The following is a 14,145-nucleotide window of genomic DNA, read 5'->3' as shown; positions in this document are numbered from 1 at the left end:
CCATCTTGGCTCTGTAGGAGAATGGGAGTGACCACCAAAGTTCCAGTTCAAACATGAAAATTGTGGCTGGATTTGTCGGCCACTGATGGTGCTTGATACTAGAGAGTATGTGTTTTGAGTTGTGAGGAAGGCAGTCAGCTGGCATTTTGACTGGTGACAATTGTCATTTCCGGTAAGTGCACAATGTTTTTTTTTTTTTTTTTTTTGAGACAACGCTACCTTGTCAAAGTTCACACACTATGCCAGTGAGCATAGTATACTACATGCAAGCGTACTAACTGAAAAATTTGATTTGAGACACAGCACTGGTGGTTGTGGGGAGTCAGGTGACTGAAACAGGGAGAAAGGTCCAAGGACATTTGGTGAGAGAGTGGCAGGATACAGGAGCAGAATGGCAAAAATAAACTTCCAACCAGCACTTGCAATAACAGAATTTGCTGACAGAAGTATAAGAAGTATATACCCATGAATAAGTTGAGCTGAAACATAAGGATGGAGTAGCTCATTATGACCCATATTCCTAGTCATATTTTATTGTTAGATGACCTAGAATACAGAGTATCAAAGTCTGCATTACGGGGATGAGGCTGGATGGGTCAACAAAAACAAGACCACACCAGACACTGCTGTTTGTTTTCTATTTAAAGCCATTAGTCATCATTGTTTCCTTTAACCATGACCGTTCTATAACCTTAACCACATGTTTACTATTGTAACCATGATGACAAAGGTCCCCTAACCTTACGGAAGTACTTATTTGAGCCCAAACCAATATTTTCCTAAACCTGATGAAGTAGTTTTTGCTTGTAACCAAACTGTGATTGTTTCAAAAATGTAACCACATGTCTATCACTGTAACACTGACAATGAAGGTCCAGTATGCCTTCCATCATAGGGGCGCTATTTCAACAGCTGCTACTATGAGTCATACATGAAAGTAGGAGCAAACGTCATATGGTCATTCAGGTTGGAGGACTTCTTTATATGTCACAAGTAACTAAATAGCCCACTCAGTGTCTGCTGTAAAATCTGTGGATATATGAGGTACCTATACTGGCATGCATCCAGTTTGTAGTATAATGTACACACTCTACATTTAATCAGGCAAACATAATGGTTTCCTGTACACTTACTATGCACCTAGCAAGTCACTATGCACTCTAGCTTGCTAAAAGAGTAGTTTTATTGATTCCACCAACAGGAAGCAAAAGTATAACAAAGATTCTTCATCTCTCGTGAGAAGGATTGGAAAAAATCATACTGGTAATATGTTTGGTGCCCAATGAGAACAAATTTTTATTTAGAGATTAACTGCGTCACTATTAGATGTGCTCAGACATAGAAAAAATGAAAACAAAAATATAGTAACCTAACAGACAGTTAAAACACCTAGATGTCTAGTGGACATAACTGGAGATATGAAGATGGAGGACACGTTGATCCACCAGACCCATCTTCTTTAGATAATCTTATTATCTTACGTATAAATATTATTACATAGAACTAATGTTGTCTGACTCGTGCAAATAAGCAACATGAACATGTTAACTCAGGCTTTCACTGGTATACTGCAGACCTAACTGGTTTTAAATGCATTCTTATGGTACCAGCACTTAGGTTATAAGAAATTAATGACAATGAACAGCAGGTATGACAAAAACATTGATTTGAAATGCACTTAAAGTGAAGTAAACAATTTAATGTGGCTGACTGGTATTTCTTCATCTGCAATGTTAGAGTTAAAGTTTGAAAATACTGGTTTTGGTGGTTCCACATGATTTAACAGCTGTTGTTATACAAATAAGGAATGCTTCAAATTTCCACCTTTTTATTTCAGTTTAAGTGCATGTTAATTGATTTTCAATCCAGTTTTTGAATTTAGTTATTTACCTTAGTTTGTCCTGTGGTTACACTATGGTGAGGACACCTACAGACAACATGAAACATTTTTGTGGTTTGTAATGATGAGAAATTTTCTCTGCATCAGCAAAGACTGCAGAGGAAAGTGCAGTACGTTTTCTAACAAATTTGAATGACTTGATTAAAGAATTGAATAATTGAACTAAGGTTTGAAATGTTCAATTCTCTTCTTAAACTACTTTCTTTTATTGTTTTTATTATGCTGGATATTGTTTTCAAAACATAAACACATGAAATGGATAGGATGTGGTGAAAAGAAAATGAGTGAAAGATCGTACATGGCTAACCATGATATTAGGGGCCATCTATGAACTTTGCCCTGTACTCCACAGACTCCAGACTCCTCTCTGGTTAATGACAATATAATAGCCACCCATTCAGCAGTAAGTCAGGAAATGACCAATGACTGCTGCACATCAATACAACAAGCTCTGAGTGCTGTAGACCTAATGGGCCTGAGAAAAGCATTGCAAAAGCTCAACCTCCTGATAAAAGGACTTATTGCTGCACACTCACATTAACTGTCTGCAAGGCCGATGCAACTGTACTCAACAAAAGGAGAAGGAAGTGGCTTTGCTTGCTACCTAATGCAGCTGATTTGTAGTGGTCTCAACATAAAGGTTGAGACAGTGTTAATGTTTATACCATGAGTTGCATTTATAATACACAGCACTTCTAAGAGGTCTCAAAATCTGTCGGACACTGAAGGACCAATCAAACTACCCTTTTGGTTTTGGGAGTTCAGCCTGTAAGATGTAATCACTGAATTCCTGAAATATACATCTTTACTGAGAATGACCTCCTCCCTGTAAGTTTTATTAGCTCAAGATGATGATCATGATACAAGAGGAATTAAATGTACAGAGTCATGGTCTAGAGTGAATGGAAGAGATACCACTTTCCATTAGTGCATCTTAAGTGATAGCTTTAGTAACAGCTACTTAACAATGCTTTAGTCAGTTTTGAATGCATTTGTTTTTCACATTTAAGTACAGTTCACATTTTTCACAACAAAATGTAACTTTGCTAAGCGACAGCAGCCTCGGCAGCCTCAAGTGGTGATAAATTATGTTAGGCTCCAAGTCTGAGCAGTTATGCGGTTTTGACATACTGAAAACAAAACCTATCAATCGCTCAACCAGAGTTCTGACTCACAAAACACAGTCGAACAGTGTATATTCCTCATAACCCCTGGCTGCTCGAACCAAAAGTCTGTTTAAGAATTCCTGATATTTTCAGTTCTTACTGGATGTCAGAGATGAATGCTGGTTTTTAATGACTTCCAAGTCCTCATTTCTCTTGAACTTGCGAGTTTAAGCTGCTGTCTCAGTTAGGCACCTCTCATGGGAGATAGTACCAAAGTTCATCACCAAAGTTACATAAAACATACAACAGGCATTTGGGGCATGGAATGGGAATGACAGAGGCACTATTCTCCCTATTACAAGTCAGTAATGTCACTTGTCACTTTGAAGATTAAACAGATCTATACAGAATTAGTAAATCATTTATTAGGCATTAATAAAGCCATTAATTATAACATATAAGCTCTCCATAAAGGGCACCTCATTAGACAGTGGTACAACAAATGCTTACTATTTATCTTTAGAATAATTTCAAAGATACAGAAAAAACTCTTTGCATGAAATTTATAAATGTCCACTTTTTGACTGGCTGCATTAGGTGTAAATTTTATATATTAAACTGTATGTATATATGTGGAGGTGGGGAAAATATTATGTGTGCTCACATGCAGCAGACCAGGCAGTAACCTTGGCTGGAAACCATACAATTATCACGGAAGCCCTCAAAATGAGTCTACTACAGAAAAACTGTGGCTTCTGGGTTTTTTTCCATGTTCAGTGTTAAGTGATTTCAGTCCATTAAATTTATGCTCGTATGGAAATGTCAGCCAGTTTGACACTGGATAGTCTGTTGAAGAGCCACTGTAGTATTATTGAAGTCAGGCTCATTGGCAGAACCTCAATAAAACCATCCGATTAATCTCTCAGCTGGAAATAAATTAAATGGAAAATTAAAAGCGCTGCACTTAACGCTGAAAGAACTAAAGGTAAGAGCACTAAATATCCCTGAAGCAAAAGGAAATGACAGAACATAAGACCTATTTCTGTATGTGTGGCCTTCTAAAGTTGGCAAATCTAGACTAAACTGTGCCACAGCTTAAATTATGCCTCAGAAATGTCTCAGAGGCCTTGTTCTGTTAAGTTGCATGCAACAGACCGCCGTGCCTAGAAATACTGCTGCCACAAAGCCACAGGGCAGGAGGGGACACTCCGCCTCAGATTTATAGCCCAGACTCACGGGGTGTGTTTTTGCCTCAAAATGGCGAGGGTGAAATTAAAGGCAGGGTTTTCATGTAATTGCACATGGATGTGCCCACTGCCCACGGCTTTGACCCCAGCTCTTGCACTCTAATGAAGGGTTGAGAGCTAGAACAAGGCAAACCCCGGCAAAGTAATGGCTACACTGATGCTGGCCAAATAGATTTTGTAATGTGCTTATAGTACTAAAGCACAGGGTCCTTATCTTTATTCTATCCGGCCATTCTCATTTAACCATTAGTTCTCTGCTTTGAATGAGAGGCTATTATGTTAGCAGTCAAATAAACTGCATTATAATCAATTATGAATGTCCTTAGTATACTTTATATATGTGGGGACTTGTTAAGTGTGTCCTGCTTTTATATTGCATTATGAATAATAATGAATTTTTGATATGTTTATCACCTGAGTCAAGAGTTAGTAGTTAAATGCTCTATATCTACATCTAGATAGTAAGCAGACCCTGTCCAAACCTATTTAAATGAGAGAAAAGACCATTTTTCTGAGTTGAATCCGTTCTATCTTCAGTCTCTATGGTATTATTTTATTTTTCAATGTCAGCATCTTACAATTTCAAGTGGTCAAAACTAAGTACCTTTTATTCCACTACATTTACTTCACAGTTGTAAATGTTAATTACCTTGCAGATTATAGCAAGGCTTTTCATACAAAACATATGATTAGTCATATCAGTCATTGTTATAGATTTGAATACTCAAATAGTACGGGTTATAGCTCCAGCTTTGCTAACTTACATGTTAATGTATTGGTAATAATTAATTGGTAATAATTATGTAAAGTAAAATAATACGCCACTGACAGGAGACTTTCTGCTGCATGATTAGTACTTCTACTTTTAATTCTTAAACATGTCTTATTGACAATACTGTGTACTTTTTTTTTTTTTTTTTTTTAGAATTTTAGTGCAGGACTTACTTGTAAGAGAGTAGTTCAACAGTGTGGTATTGCTACTTTTGCTTAAATAAAGGATGTGAATACTTCTTCCAACCACTAATAGTGTCACACAGAAACTGTATACTGTATAAGTTCCAGGGCTCTAGTTGAGCAGTGGAAACTTTCCCTGAGGAATGGCTTTACCAGCTGTGGGGCCAGCCACTCTGAGGGAAGGAAGGTTATATTGTACAGTATTTTCAAATGACTGGTTGCAGCATGTAGGATTATACTTAAATGATATAGCATCATAATAGCAGGAAATCACACATATGGTGCATTGATGATTTAGAGGGTGACGTGCAGCTCCCGATGCTGGAAAATAACACCTATAGAGAACATTAATTACCATCCTGCTGACAGACATGACAGGAAAATTCAGCCTCACTTAAACCAAAGAAGCGGCTGCCTGCAAAGTAACATCTTAGTGAGGGTGGTCCTGCAAAAGTGAAAACCCTCCACCCATGTTCCTCTTCAGTAGTCTATGAATACACATAGACATAGACTCACTCTAACCACATATTATGGGTTTGTACTTGCTGATGGTTTCATATTTGGCCCAAAGTTTATGTAAATGCAGATGCGAGCCCCACATCACTGTAGTTTGCTGAAAAACCCAAGGTTTTTCCAACCATGTTCCCGGTCTGTTAATCCAGCTGCCTTTACGTATACCCACTCTGTGATTGGTCCCAGATTTGCTGTGGGTCCAGAGTAACTATTTAGCTTTTTCCCTGAGATTTTCCCATTGCTGCTGGCAGAGAGCGACCTGCAGGAAATGACTGAGAATTGTGACTATAACAATGCTAAGGGACCAATGCCACACCACAGCTGTTTATTCAACCACACAGAACATTCCTCTGGGTTAATAACCACAGACACTGGAAGACATCTACTATTTAATGATTTGGTCTGAAATACAGTACAGTATGTGCTTCGTTTGGGGAAAATTGCAAGCAGCTAAATGTGTGGCACGGTATAAAGTAAAGATTCTTTGTACTTGAGTCATATTCCTAGTGCACACAGGCAGAGCACAATGCTCATGACTCAATTATTCTTGGTGCAAGCTGAAGAAAGAACTGTGTTTGGAAGTGAAGTTTATTGTTTTAGCCACATTTTGTTCATTATAGTTGAAGTCAGGGAAGTCTTAAAATTGCCACTGTTTAGATTTAACCTCATCACATCTATTTTAAAGAGTCATCATCACTCTTTCTGCTTCTCAGACGCTCTGAGTCCCTCTTCTCGCTGCTAGCCCTGCCCATCCTTCCTGGATATGAGGTCATGACAGAAAGACCAGAACAAAGTATGAGCTGCAGTCATCTTGACCTAAACTCTTACAGCATAATGTATGCTTTCTCTTTCTCCTTTTGGTCTCCAATGTCAAGTAGAAACACAGTGGGGAAAATGTAAAATCTGCTACTACAGATGTAGTAGTAAGTTGCTTTCTCTAAGTTAAGTTAGCTCTTAATGACCTCTGCAGAGAGAAGGCTTTTGTTGTATTCATATGACATTTGCTTCAACTTTGGACATAATATTACTGTGCACTCAGTGGTAGTTTAGGGTCCTGTTTTTAGTTCAGTTCTTATTTTCAGTTCAGTTTTTCTTGTTTTTATTTGTGGACAGTTCTTTGTATTTCGTTTCTTACCTAATTTATTTTTTGCAATGTATGTGGCTTTCCAGCTGCAAGTTTCCATTTGTCTATTTTTTTTCCGTCTTTTGTGTCTTTATCTGTCTCTGTCTAGCCAGCTAGCTAGTACGCTAAATTAACTTATGCTAGCTAAATTAATTCAAGCTAGTTAGCTTGAAATGCGGAGAAGCTAGTTAGCTTGACTTACTCTTAAATTAATTAAATTAAATTAATAAATTAAATATTCGAAGCTAACTATATCTTAAATTAGTCTCATTCACCGACTCAAACGCTTTTAAACCAAAGGAACAAAAACAGCGTCAATAAACCCACTTTCCACTCATATTTATGTCAATAAATGACAAAACTTGAGGAAATAAAGTAATAAAAACGTATTTTATATTAAAATAGAATCAAATGAATTATACTCTAATACTGAAAGATAACGTATACATTTTATATTTTAAAAAGTACTGCACAATACCTATAATACCTAACATATTCTTGTCTGGGACAAATACGATGAGAATGAATTACTGCAACATATCTTTAAAAGCGTCATGAGTTTCCACATACCTCCTGGTTTTCATTCGCTGCATGAATTGAACTGACCCTTCAGAAAGCAGCCGCCTCAGCCTCTCTGCTCCCCCTGTCCGGGTTAAAGAGGGGAGGGAGGGGTGTGACTTCCAGCCAACTGTCGAAAAAACTCCGTAGTTTAGAGATCAGCAAAAGATGTGGAGCTGCTCTCTTTCACTGAGTGAGCGAGACGGAATTAAAGCTCTTTACCAAATTTTGGAAATACGGAGAATCGAGCACTCAGCAATGAAATGTGTGTTCCTCAGAGGCGGTTTAACTTCCAAGTAAACCTGAACCGCGAGCATCCCACGGTAAGTTGTATTAAGGCTGTCATTTGGGCAAATGAGACGGCTTGAATCGGGTCTATTAGGCAGATTACCTTTACCTTGTACTGTCAGTGAAATTTCTACAGCATATAATTCAAAATGATACTGATTGTCATGTCTGAAAAGGCCAGATAAAGACTAATTTGCAGGCTTAACCGAGACTCTGTGGTTTTGCATTTTGGGAAATGGTCCAAGATTGCTATGTAAACAAACAGCATCATAATGTTTTTAAGTAGACCACAGGTTTCCTGTATTTTAATTTCCTGTATTTTTCTGTGGCTGTGTTCTAGACCTAATAATATGTTATTCTCATATGAAATGGGAAAACTAGATTATTTAGTTTAAATCCATGAGGCAGAACCATGAACTGATGTATTACCAGATAATGATAACGCTGTGAACAATAAATTGGCTGCTTTCTGTAACAACACTCATGTTCCTCAGCTCTTCCCCTGCAGTTGAACACAGTGGATCTGCTGACACTGGACTCCCCTGCTCACTTCTGACATCCAGTGTCAGCAGCCGTCAGCAGCTGTCTTTGAAGATGGTCAACTCTCAGATATACCTCCACTACAACTACACAGGAAAGCTGGACCACCGGCCCAGCGTTGACACGAGCACCGGCGCCGTGGACACCAAGACCGTCGTTTTCCTGATCATATGCAGCTTCATTGTACTGGAGAACCTCACCGTGCTGGTGGCCATATGGAGAAACCACAGGTTCCACAACCGCATGTACTACTTCATCGGCAACCTGGCGCTGTGCGACCTGCTGGCTGGGGTCGCTTACCTGGTCAATCTGCTGTTGTCAGGAGAGAAGACCCTGCAGCTCTCACCTGCTCTCTGGTTTGTCAGAGAGGGCAGCATGTTCGTGGCACTTGGTGCGTCCATTTTCAGTCTCCTGGCTATTGCCATAGAAAGACACCTGACTATGATCAAAATGAGGCCTTATGACGCCAACAAGAACTACAGAGTGTTTCTGCTCATAGGGACCTGCTGGCTGATTGCCATATCTCTTGGAGCTCTGCCTATTCTGGGCTGGAACTGCCTGGACAACCTCCCAGACTGCTCCATAGTCCTCCCTCTCTACACCAAGAAATATGTAGCTTTCTGTATCACAGTTTTCATGCTTTTGCTCTTGGCCATGTCAATCCTTTACGCCCGCATCTACATCCTGGTTAAGTCCAGCAGCCGAAAGGTGAGCAAGCACAGCAACTCTGAGCATGCCATGTCCCTGCTGCGCACCGTCATCATTGTGGTTGGGGTCTTCATCGCCTGCTGGACACCCATCTTCGTCCTGCTTTTGGTGGATGTGGCATGTGGGCAACACTGCCCCATCCTCTACAAGGCTGACTGGTTCATTGCGGTGGCTGTGCTCAACTCTGCCATGAACCCAATAATTTACACTCTGGCCAGTCGGGAGATGAGACGGGCCTTCCTGGGTCTGGTGTGTGGCATCTGCTACAGGGGGAAGGCTTCCGTAAATGGCAGCGGGAACAGGCAGTCTCTGGAGCCCAGCCGCAGCAGGAGCAAGTCGTGGAGCAGCCAAAACAACCCCAACCAGAACCAGCAGGGCTCCAGGCAGACGGAGTCAGAGAAGGAGCAGGAGCAGGACGTGTCCCATGGCGAGGTCTCAGTGGTGGCAGGAGGGGCCGCCCAGGCTGTTGTCAAGAGTGACAGGAAAAACTGAAAGAAGGGATCAAGCAATCCACTGTATGAAGGTGAGGGTAGTCTTAATACTCTATATGCTCACGGGCCTGTGCAGTGGTCACAGTGGACAGAAATGATGAAAAGGAATGTGTGTTTTGACTGATCTAGAACAAAGGATTTCTTGAATGAGGCCTGGCTGCAGGACAGCAGTTTCTCCCTTGTGCTTTAATCTTGATATATCTGCATCATCCTTAACAGGAAGGCTCATTAAAATGTCAAATTTCATCACTGTTGCACAAGAACCATGTATTTCCAAATGTAGTTGTGAAAAACTGCATTGTCACAAAGCTTAAAACAACACACTGCGCTCGTGAAGAGCTGATGTTTTAAAGATACATGTTTTTTGCAGGACAATGATGATTAATGATTGATGCGAATGAATGGTGCTCTTACCCTTGACAGAAAAAAGAACGTTTACCTCTGTGGTTACAGATGTGACCATCTAAGACAGATAAGAAATGAAAAAACACCTGCAACTAATAAAAAAGTGCAATTATAGTGCTGCAAAAACAATGTAATGAAGAATGATTGTAGACAGTTATAAGTGTAATGATAAACAGTTGAAGTTATTTATTATTCTATGCAGTCTATTCTGTAACTTTTGTATTCACTCAGTAATAATACAGAAGACTGTGTAGCTGTAATGAAAACTGCAGTGTAAATAGTGTATTTGAGATTTTAAAAAAAAAACACACTTTGAAGAGTCAGACATGCTACCCTTGTCATTACATCAGTAGCATCATGTTCAAAATGCATGTGTTACCACTGCACAGAGAATTAATATATCTGATGTGGTTCATGTTACAGCATTAGTTTTTACCCATACAAGGGCTCCATCTGCTGGTTTATAATGGTAGTGCTGAACAGATATTTTCACAATATGCTGCATGTTCAATACAGAATATCCTCAATCCTCATCTTTAAGTGAGAAATTTTTAAATGTTATGAGTGCGTCTTTGTATGTTTTTATCTGGTGTTTTTGATCTGATTGAAGTTTTGCATCAATTTTAAAAGCATGTAGCTGGTAAACTGAAGAAACAAGCATGTGAATGCTGCATGTGATTTAGTAGTAGTTAACTAGGTGCAGCTGTTTATATGAAGCAAATATATTAGCTTTGACACAATGAAGTAAACAAAAAGTAAAAAATACTGTGTAAGGATGATTCACCTTGATCGCCTCATTTGGCCAGTAGAGAGCACACTTCTGCCTTATTTTATGTGTAGTGCCTTCCTCATACCCCTGAGAAAATGACTAAAAGGGCTGGTTCACCAAAATTACAAATAAACACATTCTTCAGTTATTTCTAATGGTATCTAGTCATGCACATAGTTTTCATTTTGCATGTCAAGGTTTGGCAACATCCTGATTTCTGCTGCCACTACAATACATCTGAGGGGAACCGAACTGCGTTTGTGGTGCACACAGCATTAAAATGATATTTGGAAAATTGAACAGCAACATCTGTTTCCAGAAACAGCAGCCCTGTTACTAGGGATAATTCACATACCTCACTGTGAACAGTTTTCATGGGAACTTTTTGTTCTGTGGATTATCCACAATAACAAGGGCACTGTTTATGGATGTACTAAATCTTGTTTTCAGTGCTTTCAGTACCAAAAACAAATCTGGACAAACTAAACTAGATACCGTGGAAGCAAGAGAAGAAAATTTGGATGAACCAACCCTTTAAGATTTTAGACCAAATAGTGGTGACTGTCTAAATGCTGCATCTACCATAAAATGAAATGTGTTATTAGTTATTATAGAACATAACAAAGAGATTCTACACATTCACGGTTTTATTGCCAACAGTCATACAGAATAATGATAAACCATACAACCAAAAGATTAAATCTGTAAACATCATTTGGACTTGTTTCTTTGTTTTTATTTCCATTTTTTTCTGTACCTGTTCCAAAATAGTGAGTTTCTGTGTGAGTCCCCTCAAAGATTTATACTTAGTCTGGAAATGATACATTTATAATATATAATAGAGAGGGAGATAAAGAGACAGAGATAGAGAGAGAAAACAGTAGTCTCAAGCAGCAACACGCAGCAGGGCAAAACACAACCTCTAGTGAACAGGCATGCCCCATTGAAGATCAGCTATTGCACTTTGAAGAGAGAGAGAGAAAGAGAAATAAAAACACCATTTGTACAAATAAAAGGCACATTTTCATCAACAGAAAATCTGGAAAGAAGCCATGTTCTTATTTGTATCCCAGCGTGTTTTGTTGTGTAATTTCTTTATGCCACACAGCTTATCATCAGAGAGATTCAAGTATGGAGTTGTTGTGTATTATGTATGTATGTGTATGTGTGTGTGTGTGTATATATATATATATATACACACACACACACGCTTTGTTCAAAACATGGCACATTTCGCCAACGTGATTCTACAAATTAGCTTTTCAGAAACAAATGCAGATCTCAAAATAATTCTTTACATTAGCGTAGTGCTTTTCAAAAAAATTTAGCGCATTACTCCATCTCCCAAGATACTAGATTTTATGAGATTACGTCAGAAGTTAATGGGAAAAACAACAACAACAAAAAGTGATTCTTTGCACCCTTTCTTCTCACCTTTCCCTCAAAAGAATACCAATATGTTAGGCTTTCTCTCTCTCATGTGTTCTCCTCAAAGGAATCCTGAGAAGCAAACTGGGTCATGGGACACAAGGAATCAAGGACAGTCTTAATCGGCTTTAACCAAAAATGGATCCGGCGGATAAAAAAATAAGAATTCCCGATACTGCTCCTTGCTAAATGTGTGTTGTTGTGAGATGCATGTACTGTACACTCCCTCTTGCAGCAAAATACAGGCACGTTATATTACATTGCATCTGTCTTGTCAAACTCATTGAACACATGCTGATTTTGGTTCAACTGAAGTGGTCCAGTGCATATCAAATACAATGCCCCATTCATTTGGTATCCATCAGAGTACTGACAATAGTAAGGATGAGAGCATTTTAAAAAGTCTGTTGCCAGAACTGCTGTGTACTATTTTCTGGAGGCCTTTTCAAAATTTTGATTCCCACTCTACAAAAACAGCCTAAAGACTGTAAACTGTTCAGAGGAACAACTGTGTACAGTGGACTGCAAAATGCAAATTAACTATGACTTGTCAAGCAATAATGGTTGAAAACTTTGTTTTTAGAGTTGGAATTTCCCCATGTACTGTAGTACTTCACGCAATACACAGCCAGATAGCATCATTTGCTACTAGTAAGTGATAAAATAAGGGAACTTAAGTGAGTGTGACTGACAGGGGAAAACAAGTGTTTCTGTGCTGACATCTAGTGGCAATATAGTGCCATGAGATATCAACACACCGAGAAACAAAATCTGTTAAACATCACTAAGTGATTTAATATTGAGCTGTATTTGTATTTGTATTCTGTATTGAGTGCACACTGTATGTGCTCAACATATGTCTAATTAAGCCTTGTAAGTAAAAAGTGTAAATTACATCTCAACACACTGGTAATTCGTCTTGGTACAACTGACACAGATGATCTAACTGATCTAACTTTCTGATTGTGCTATTCATTTGTGATCATTCAAATAATAATGATGATAATAATATTAATAATATCTTTTAAAAGTTCACAGAAAAGCCGAAAATGTTCATTAAGAATGTGAGAATATCCATTGCATGACTCAAGCCCCAAAACTAATCATTGACTACACACCTAAAAGAAGAATCCAGAGAAAACCAATTCAGAAATAATCCCTGGTTGAAAAGCATAAATATTTTACAGTGTCAGCATACACAAGCACCTCTTTCAAATAAAGGGGTATCAAGGTCTACAAACAATGTCCACAAGAACAGTTGATTTTAAGTCATGCGACTGTGACACAAGAAAATACTTTATAAAAAAAAGGTTATCTTTAAAGCCATTGACAGCACTATGGAGGATGTCTGTTTGCACCCCGACACTTTGTGACTACTGCAAAGCAAAACACATTCAGTTCTAATCCCCGATAAAAGCAGATTTCATATAGTGACTACTTGAGTGAGCGGTCACACTATTGGTGAGATTAAAGGACTTTTTTTCCCCTAAGTAATTCATTATAAACAGCATTTGTTGTCCAAACTTTTTGTTTCCGACCTCTTAGCCAACGCTTCCCGTAGAAATGTGGTTGTGCTTGACAGACAAAACTAAAATTTCAGGTTTTTATTCTAAAATACTCTTGTTAACACCTCTTTGAGGTTTGATTTGCACTTCATCTAAACTACAAGAACAATTGTCTTTTTTTATCTTTTAAAACACCAAATCAAGATAGTATGTCCAAATGCACCTATGTCTTCTCAAAAATATAGCATTTCAGTCATCACAACAAAATAATAACAGTTCTATAAATAATTTTTATCTTAAACAAATCTTGCGTCTTCCAGTGCCTCCAGTCAAGTAACTGTGGGCCAAATTTTCCGAAAAACACTGTCAGCGCATAGAGCCTTTAAACATCTTCTCTTCATGTTTCAGCTTCAAGTTTTAGGATGGTAGGAGAGACTGTTCAGAGCTTCCCATTTCCCATCAGGCATTGCAAGCATCACTGTTTCCTTCCGACGGGCTGTAGGAGACACAGTTCACTCCCGGCTGACACAATCGGCAGATTGTTGTCACGGTGATGACCAATAAGGTGGCTAATGCTGTCAAATACATGATCTTTTGTCCGTACCTTTGA

The 14,145-nt window shown here is 38.7% G+C and overlaps 2 protein-coding genes across 3 annotated transcripts in view; one reads left to right on the top strand and one right to left on the bottom strand.

The window, feature by feature from the left end:
* Nucleotides 1-7,450: 7,450 nt before the first annotated feature.
* On the top strand, nt 7,451-11,316 carry LOC108874039 (sphingosine 1-phosphate receptor 3). 2 transcript variants are annotated; one of them, XM_018662400.2, is made up of 2 exons: nt 7,451-7,724; nt 8,198-11,316. In XM_018662400.2, exon 2 carries the CDS (start codon nt 8,284-8,286, stop codon nt 9,427-9,429), a length of 1,146 nt encoding a protein of 381 aa, XP_018517916.1. In that variant the 5' UTR covers nt 7,451-7,724; nt 8,198-8,283; the 3' UTR covers nt 9,430-11,316. The 2 variants fall into 2 exon arrangements, with proteins under 2 accessions (XP_018517916.1, XP_018517915.1); XM_018662399.2 differs by having other exon boundaries at nt 8,184-11,316.
* The window catches only part of shc3 (SHC (Src homology 2 domain containing) transforming protein 3), a 25,882-nt gene continuing 22,968 nt past the window's right edge, over nt 11,232-14,145 (bottom strand). The window contains exon 15 of the mRNA XM_051072928.1: nt 11,232-14,139. Coding sequence (XP_050928885.1) covers nt 14,011-14,139 — 129 coding nt within the window. The 3' untranslated portion in view covers nt 11,232-14,010. The remainder of the gene's footprint in view (nt 14,140-14,145) is intronic.

The sequence above is a fragment of the Lates calcarifer genome, linkage group LG9, assembly GCF_001640805.2.
Source record: "Lates calcarifer isolate ASB-BC8 linkage group LG9, TLL_Latcal_v3, whole genome shotgun sequence".
Classification (NCBI taxonomy): Eukaryota; Metazoa; Chordata; class Actinopteri; family Centropomidae; genus Lates; species Lates calcarifer.
The sequence above is the reverse complement of the archived record's forward strand: the minus strand, read 5'-3'. Positions and strand labels throughout refer to the sequence as shown.